The sequence below is a fragment of the Cygnus olor genome, chromosome 2 (genome assembly GCF_009769625.2).
Source record: "Cygnus olor isolate bCygOlo1 chromosome 2, bCygOlo1.pri.v2, whole genome shotgun sequence".
NCBI classification, from domain to species: domain Eukaryota; kingdom Metazoa; phylum Chordata; class Aves; order Anseriformes; family Anatidae; genus Cygnus; species Cygnus olor.
In genome coordinates, this window is record NC_049170.1 from 35,963,265 (window position 1) to 35,972,371 (window position 9,107).

Here is a 9,107-nt window from a genome sequence, read left to right on the forward strand (position 1 = left end):
CCTTTCCTACGTAGAAGAGGGCGCTTTCCTCCGCGCTACGGGGAGGGGAGGGAGGGGGGAGCGGCGGGAGGAAGGGAGATGCTCTCTTTGGGGATGTTTAATCACAATTCAGATCTAGGAACGGGCAAAGCTTCTGCCTTTCAGCACGCCATGTTGAAGCTATTCACTGGAAAAAAAAATCCTTTTTTTTTTTTTTTTTTTTTGGGGGGGGGGGGAGACGAGAGGGAGGCCGGAGGGAGGAGGAAAGACTTAATGAACATTTGCATTTCGTAGCCTAGTTCATGAATCAACTGCATTCAAGGGGGAGGGGGTCCGGAGCAGTGAGGCAGGGGGCAGGGAAGGGCTCGCAGCGTGGTTAAAACACCCGCGGGCCGGGCCGGCCCCCACGGCCCCGTCGGGCCACGAGGGACAGCCGCCCCCGGGTCCCCCCCCTTCTCCTTGGACTCCTTTACCGGCCTAGGACGCGCAGGGCCATCTCTTCAAATCATCATTAAAGTGCATTAAAACGCATCTAAAAGTTATGAATGGCAACAACCGGCCTTTTAGCGCCTGCCAATATTTTTTTTGTATTAAACGCTGTCTTGATTTTATTGCTAACCCAGCCCACGGAGAATGCTGAAATGCACGAGGAGTGGGGTTTTATTTAAGCATTAGCCAGTTCTTTTTTTTTTTTTTTTTTTCCTAAACTTTAATTTATAGGCTAAAGGCCGTGATGCTTACCCGTTCGTTCTGACGAATACAAAATAAAGTCGCTCTGGAAGCGCAGGGCGATTTTATTTTATTTTTTCTTTTTCTTTTTCTTTTTTCTTTTCCTTGAGTATTTCAATATTGAGCACCATATTTTTTCCCTTCGCTTCAGAAGGACTTCTCAGCTAGCTAGCATTTTTAAGCAGAAGTCTTTTTGAGAAAAAGAAGGCGGAAAAAGATACAGCTTTGCAGTTCGACTTATCATTCTTTTTCGGAAATATGCTCCTGTCAAGGTTTATTTCCCATAGCAAACCACCTTTGCTACTGCCAAGAGCTCGAGGCGCAGATAGATTAAATACCGGATTATTCTCTTGGTGGGAAAAAACACAAAACATTTGCTCTGCCCTTCCGTCCGCATCCAAAACGTAAGCCCATTTTCTGTCCATGGGAATTTCAAATTGCAGGGACCAAGGACGCCGAGAATTAGATGATTATAAACCAATATATCCAGACACTCGGAATTAAAGTACACGCCGCTGAATCTTGTAACAATTATTTGAAGTGAAACTGAAGTGATTTTTTTAATCTTTAATTATGCTTTGCATTTTACACCGGGAATGAAATACTGCTCTGACATTAATGTTTCAATAAATACGTTAAATATACAGTAGTAACATGCTCCCTCTGTCCCTTGCGTCCCTCCACACAACCACTTCTATACGCAACGTTTTTATTTCTAGGGGAGCTGAAAATATAGAGACTATTTTGTTTGCTCACGGTTCGTTTTTTAATTTTGTGTTTGTTTTGTTTCCGAATCCTGCTTCCGGGACATTTTTTTTTTCATGTCTGCAAATAAAAGTCCTCGCACGTATAACTCCACAAAACAAGGCAGGCACGATAAGCTCCCCACCACCATTTTAAAGCATTCTCTGTAGCGCGGGGAATATAAATAATAATTCTCTCCGAACCGCGTGCATGGACGTGAAGTAATGTATCACGGCGGCTAATTATTTTCGTCGGTGATATATTTTCTTATAAAACATATTAGGGACGTATTTTAGGACGCTGGCGGCAGATTGGTGAGAGGGGAATATGTAATACAACAGCAATTTGTTCTTGAAAATGTATGTGCCAACAGCTTTTGGACGGTAAGCGAAGGCAATAAATAACGCGGACACAAACACACCTACACGCCCGCTCCCCCAGGCTCCTTACACCCGGCGGGGGGACGGAGCGATGGGTGCGTGGATGCCGGCAGAGGCCGGGGGGAGGCCCGGGAAGGGGCAGCAGGCACCTAAATCCCGCAGACCACGGATCCTCCGCCGCTCAGAAAACCGCAGGCATCCCCATCGCGCCGGCGGGTCGGTGCGGCGGTGAGCGAGGCGCGGAGCTGCCGGCTTCCCCTCACCTGACCGAGCCGCTGGGCTCCGTGGCCGGGTCTCGAGTGGGGTCCCGGAGCCCTGCGTGGGTCCAGGCCGGAGGCAGTGGGGTCACCGAGCCGTCCCGGCACCAGCCGCAGCCCCCGCGGGGGCGGCCGGGGCAGGCACAGGGCGGCCGGGGGATGCTCCGTGGGCCTGATCCTGCTCCCCGGGCTGGGGCTCTCGGCTGCCAGCCGGGAAACGCGACCTGCTCCTCCTGCCCAAGCCTGCGAGAGCCTCGACGCTGACTTACATGGTAGCGGGGGTCCGATCCAAAATGTTACCTTACTCCTGCCAGCGGTCGCAAGTCAGCCGCTCCCCTTTTTGCCCTGTGAAATATATATGCGGCGCAGCTATTTGAACGGTAGTGGGAATTTAAATTCGCTAATCCACGGTCTAGAAATGCTTAGGAGATTTGAACGGTAAGCACTTCAGTGTGAAAACATAATCTTCAAACGGTAGCTCAGACGAAGAATTAACTTTTTTTTTTTCCTTTTTATTTTTTTTCTTAAAGCTGTTATTCTACTAAAGTCGGCCGTATTCTCGGTGAGGCTTTCTTTCAAGGCGCCCATGAATTATAACGCTCTGGGGCACGGTGTGAAAATAGAAGATACTGTCTAAGATAGGCAACGCAAGTCACCACGGGCTCGACTCGCGCGTATCACCCTCATCTCCGACCTGAAACACATGCAATTTGCGGCGTGTCTCATGCCATAATTATACACGTTGCGAAATATAACGGAATAAATAGAATTATCCACCCGGAGCGAGAACAAGTGTAATTCACAAGTGGCTTTCTCCAGGCCATTTAGCTCCTGCGGGAGCAAGCGGGGCAACGAAGTGAAGAAACTGCGCCTGGCCGCTGCCTGCCGCCGCGGCAGGTATCTGCCCACGAAGGGCAGGTACCGTCGGTGGGTGCTGCTACCGCCGGCCCCCCGCGTCCAGTCCGCAACCCCCGACCCCCTCGCAGGATCCCAGCGCGGCATTTTGCAGCTCGGAGCTAAAAATCCGCCTGAAGCCGGGCAGGCCGCCGGACTGCGGTGGGGCCGCGGAGGCTGCCCGGCTCCTCTCGGCCTCGGCGGTGCTCCGGTGGGGCTTTGCCTCGCAGCCTCGCTGTCGGGGCTGCCTCCTTTTCCCCTCCCGGGGTCACGCTGTGCCACCAAAGCAAAGCCCGACTGCAAGGCCTGCAAACAGGCCGCCGCGTCGCTCCGTCTCCCCGGCTGTTTCAGCAGCGAGGCTAGGGGAACCTCGCTCAGAAAGTCCCTGAGCGGCCCCCGGAGGGATGCCACCGGTGTTCCCACGCTCCGCGGCCGCAGGTCACCCACCCGAGCATCCGCAGCGCTCCGCGCCCCACGCCCCGCGCAGCCCCAGCCCCGCAGCCAGCCTCGCAGCTAGCCCGCAGAGCCCGGGAGGCTCAGCTCCAGCCTTGAGCCAGGAGCCCCAGGCACCGCAGCTCCCTGGAAAACAGATCTCTCTCTGCTTCAGGTACTTTCGTGTAAGTTATTGCACGAATGTGTTACGCTCGGAGCCGAGCGCCAGCAAGCTCCCCGCTCTGATCCCCGCCGAGGTAGGCGCTTTTGAATTTCAGAAATGTAAGGCTAGAAGTCTACACTTTGCGCGGCACATGATACCCTCTAAATGCACCGTAAAGGTTCCCCGATAGCTCTAATTAGAGCTGCAGACCACCTCGGGAGACAGGGCGGCCAAAGCGAGCCTCCCTTTGTGCCCCCACAGAACCCAGCCGCCGCTCACACCGCCACCAAGCTCACAGCACCGCGCATCCCTGGGGCTCCCCGAACCGGGCACCCCGATTTCACTAACCAGACCCCGCTATCACCATCCGGACCCCGATATCTCCAACCGGACCCCAATTTCACCATCCGGACCCCGCCTCGCACCTCCCGCCGCCCCCGGAGCGGGGGAGAACGGGTCTCAACCTGTCCTGCCTCTCAGCCCCCTCCGAAGCACGCCCACGGCCGCGCAGAGCCGCGGGGCTCCCCACGGGCCGCGCACGCCCACGCGCGGTGCCGCGGCCGCGCAGCGCTGCGCGGACCCACGGGGACGCTGCGCGGGGGCGCGGGCGCCGCGCGGCCACGAGGTGGCGCCGTCGGCCCGCGAATGCCTTCGGCGCCGGGAGCTGTCAAAAGTCAAGGTCACAAATCGGCTCTTTTTTTTTCTCCTCAAGGTCAAGGTTTCGGGCCTTCCCTGTCCTGTCATCGCCGCGAACGCACCCACCTTCCCGCGGCCGTCCCCGCGTCCCCAGGGGCTTGGCAGCCCCGTTTCCATTTTCCGGCGAGGGCTGCAGCGCTGCGCTGGTATCATCCTCTTCCTCCCCCTGGCCCCAGCCCCTCTGCAAAACCTCTCCTTAACTTTACGGAAACATTTAGAAGAACGCTGGATACCAGGCGTGCCTGTTCCCAGATAAATACCGTGCAGGAAAAAAAAATCCACATATACACATATATATATATAAAAGCATATATGTGCGTGTATATACATATATATATATGCGTATCTATATACATATAAACTACATAAAGGAAGACAACAATATCACAATTATATGACAGATAGATACATTATGTGTATATATATACATATATATATATATGTATTTCTTATGGAATGCACGTAGGTACCGAAAAATAAAGAGTATTTCTTGCAGGTTTTATTACAGTGACTATTTTATTAACAGTATTAATACTACTATACCTATCTACACGTCTTGGATTTTCACTTTTCAGTAGAAATATAAAAAAAATGAGGGTGCACAAGTACATTTTCACAGTGCGCTGATTTTTTTTTTTATTATTTACAAGATAGCTTCTTATAGTGAATAAAAACAAAATAATGTGCTGGTTGAAATAACTGATTGGATTAAAAGGTGCTGTAAAAAGAATCCCTAAACGTTCTACTGCGGCCTCATAACAGACAATAAACAAGGAGAAACGACTAATTACTTATAGATCAAAATATAGATTATATAAATCAAAATACTTCTGGGGAAAAAATGTATTTCAGTTCGAAGTTCTCGGATATTTTATTTTTCCAGAAAGGGATATATATATATATTTTTTAACTATGAAGAAATGCCAATGCTCACGTTTTTGTATCCACCCAGAGTCAAACATTTAAAAAATTGCCGGGGAATTAAAATATTAATTCTTGAAGATAGTTTGAGGTTTAAAATAGGCAGAGTCCTTTAAAAGGTATCTATTGTACGGTCTGCAGGAGAAAAAAAAAAAAAAAGATGACAAGAAATCATCTTTTGTAAATAAAAATTAAAACCAACAGATATCTCCAAGCAAATATTTTCCCTTCTATCCCCAATAGTTTGTGATGTTTCTAATTTGCTATCAGGATAGATCCTCCACAGAGCTTCCTTCATTACTGATGTCTCTGAAATCCTTATTCAGTACCTTCGAGGTTTATTATTACTTTTTTTTTTTTTTTTTTTTACATTAAATGCATTGCTTAAAAACATACAGTAATTGTACTTTTTTTTTTTTTCTTTTCACTATGGTTTACCTGAGCAGTCATTCAACATACAGTTTGGATTGCAATGGAAGAAAACAAGCTTATGTGTACACATCGACCTCCTCACGTCAACCAGCTCTCACACCGTGGCCACGAAGAGTGTTCTGAAATAGTAAGGTCATAGAAGTACTTACAAGTTTCTCAGAAAACTGTGTGTCTTAATTGAAAGTGTATCTCTCGGGGCTGGGCATGTGGGCTTTACAGTTTGTCAGTTACACTGTCTGCTTGGGATTTCAGGAGAACTGTCAGTTTTAACCATTTGTTACAGCAATATTTTAAAAAATGCTATAATTCCAAGGATACAGATCTCTTGCTCTGAAAGAAGAGGTTCATTGTCTTTTCTTTTTTTTAATTATTATTAATAATTACTTTAATCTGAACAACAACAAAAAAAAGTTCTGAAACTTTCGAGCTGCTGCTTCTCCATTTTTAATCCATTAACTGGTCGTCTTCAATTTGTTGATGACTTTTTTCTCTTTGACCCTTCTGTTCTGGAACCAGATTGTGACCTGTCTCTCTGACAGATTCGTGGTCGCCGATATCCTCCGCCGTTTGTCTTTGGTTATGAATTTATTTGTAGCGTATTCCCTTTCGAGTTCTTTTAACTGAACCTTTGTGTAAGGCACTCGCTTCTTCCTCCCCCGCCTGTACGAATTCGCATCCGAGGGATGCGAAACGACGTCTGGAACAGAAAAACCGTGCACGAAAGCGTTAGGAGAGCTTTACGGACCGCCCGGGACATCTTGGAGCGGCGCAGGGGGGAGAGCCCCGCTCCTCGCCCCGCTCCTCGCCCGCCCGGAGCTCCGCTCCCGCAGCACCGCCCCGCACCCGGGGCTCCCCTCGCCTCTCCGCTGCGGGTGTTTTTCTTTCCAGCCGGGCAAAGCGAAGCAGCGGAGCCCCTCGGAGCCCCCCGAGGGGGACACACACGACTCCAGCGGGAGTTCCGCGGAGCTGCCACCGCTCCCCCCCTCCCACCCCGCTGCGGAGCTTGTGGCACCTGGTGGCCGGGCGCGGAGCCCTGCTCCCTCCCAGCGCCCTTCTCAGCTGTTTCCTCTCCCGGAGCCTCGGGCGGGATGCGCCGGGCGCCGGGGAGGGGGCGGCACCGGTGCCATCCCCGCGGCGCCGGGGCGGGCTGGGGCCGGGGAGCGCGGGCGGGGCGGGGACGGCGCGGCCCGGGGGGAGCCCGGGGGGAGCGGGGCGAGGGGCGAGCGGGGGGCGGGGGGGGGGCGGCCGGGGAGCCATGCAGGTGTATTATTACCCGGGAGGGTGGACTTCCAGAGGTGAGGTGGCTGGCTCTGCTCCTTGGGGCAATACACTTGCCCGTTCCACCCGTTGGTAATGGCCCAGGGCTGGTAGCTGTCCATGGGGAGGAGGGGGTCGTGCCGCGGCTCGCCGGGGCCGCCGATGGTGGGCACCACGGGCATATCCAGGTAGCCGGGCACCGGCTGGTAGGGCCCGGCGGCGTAGCCCTGGTAGAAGGCGAACTCCTTGGCCCGCGACGTGAACTCCTCGCCGGAGACCGATGTGTCCATGTACTTGTCGGCGAAGGTGGAGGCGGGCTGGGCGCAGGACTTGATGGCGTTGTGGTGGGTCATGCGGCACGGGTAGTAGCCGCTGCCGAAGTAGCCGTAGGGCAGCGCGGCGCCGGAGGAGCTCTGCACGGCGGCCGAGCAGGGGCTGCACTGCTTGACAGCGGGCTCGGCCATGCCGGCGGCGGGGGCCTCGCTCGACGTGTAGGCGGCGGCGCTGGGGGCGGCCAGGGGCGCGGGGTGAGCCATCAGGTTGCGGCAGGGGTTGGCCGCCGCCGCCGCCGCGAAGTTGCTGCCGGCGTGAAACCCGTCCATGTTCTTATTGATCTCATCCAGGCTGTTGTCGTAGAGGAACATGACGGGCTCGATCCAGCGGGGGTGGAGGAGCACGGAGGCTGTCATAGCCCGCTCCGCATTGAGACTAGTGGCTCTTTTTTAAAAGCCCCAAAGACTGAAAAAAGAGATACTAAATCTCCGGGACTTGACCAAGGCTGACGCGCCAGTGTCGCGCCAGGCGGGCCCTCATTGGGCCGCCCGCCCCCACGTGATATGCAAAGCAGCTGATAAACATCGGAAGGAATAAAGCGGAGATAATTAAATAATGCCACAACCGCGCGGGGACGGCTCCCGGCCCGGGGGCGCGGGCACGGGCGCGGGCACGGCGCGGCCCGGCCGCCGCCGCGCGGGGCACGGGCGCCGCGGGGGTGGGGGTGGGGGGGCGGGGGGGGCCTGCCCTCCTGCCTCCCTCCTTCCTCCCTCCTTCCTCCCTGACTCCTTCCCTCCCTCCTCCCCTCGCCACCGAGGCGTGAGCGTTTCGGCCCTGTTGTTGCCGCAGCACGCTCCCCGAGGTGCGCGGCTCCCCCCGGCACCCCGGCCTCTTCCCCCCCTCTCCGAGCATCGTCCTTGCCCCCCCCCCCCCCGCCCCGGGAGCAGCGGGAGCCCCAGCGGGCCCCTCCGGCCTCTGGGAGGGCCGCCCCCAGTCCCCCCGTGCCCCTGTCCCCACGTCGCCCCTCGCCTCTCCCCGCCCAGGTACCGCAGGGACCCCGCGGGGACCCCCCGGCCCTCCGGCCCCCCGCTGAGGCTTCCGAAGCGGAGTGTCCCGGGGGCCTTCCCGGGTGTTTTCCGCCTTCCTTCCTGCCCGTCGAAAGCCCGAGAGCCGGCTCGCTTCTCTCGCCACAAATCCTCGGCAGCCAGATAAGAGGAGCGGAGCAGGAAATCCAGATTCGCTCTGTTTACTGATTCGTTTCAGGCCAGGCTCGGGCAGCGGGAGGGTTAACTGGATCTCCGCCGTAACTCTGCTCTATTATTTGTTACTGTAATCATAATAATAAAAGCCGGGGCCTACATTTCGGCTTGCATCTTCTTTGGCCGTAAAATAGCACGTCGGCTTGTATAGCGTGCGGACGGACCCACGGCGCCTTTTTGTGCTGGGAAAAAATGGTTTATGGGCTGCTTACTTTTTTTAAGGTCATTCTTCTATGCGAGTGAAGGCTAGAAAAAAAGAAATCGCCTTCTCTTTTTCACGGCAAACGCTGGCATTTGTCATGGGGAGAAATGATCCCCACTTTTAATATCCACCGCACCTCCCACCGGCTCGGATGCGTTTCCCCCCAACTTTCAGCTATTTGCGCACAACCTTGAACCCGCAGTGCTCTGCCACGGAGCTATCAATAAACTTGACCCAAAGCAGCGTTCGTCTCATCGTTAACAGCTCTCAGCCCTAACGTGTGCGGACAAAACATCCCCAAATGCTGCCATACTGAAAACTAATTTTTGCAGTTGCATGTTGCTTTGTTTTGTGCCTGACAGTTCGGCGTATTTATTAGACTATTGTGCTTCCCATTGACGTTGTAGTATTGTTTTGCCCGCATTGCTATGAGCACAGAGTAGTCCCGGGACGTACATTGTTACCGAGCAGCCTTTTCCTTGCCTATCG

The 9,107-nt window shown here is 54.1% G+C and overlaps 1 protein-coding gene across 1 annotated transcript; it reads right to left on the reverse strand.

The window, feature by feature from the left end:
• Positions 1-5,520: 5,520 nt before the first annotated feature.
• Positions 5,521-7,684, reverse strand: HOXA13 (homeobox A13). The gene is made up of 2 exons (XM_040548181.1): positions 6,901-7,684; positions 5,521-6,324 (listed from the first exon to the last, which is right to left on the reverse strand). Exons 1-2 carry the CDS (start codon positions 7,571-7,573, stop codon positions 6,080-6,082), a joined length of 918 nt encoding a protein of 305 aa, XP_040404115.1. The 5' UTR covers positions 7,574-7,684; the 3' UTR covers positions 5,521-6,079.
• Between the last annotated feature and the right edge of the window lie 1,423 nt (positions 7,685-9,107).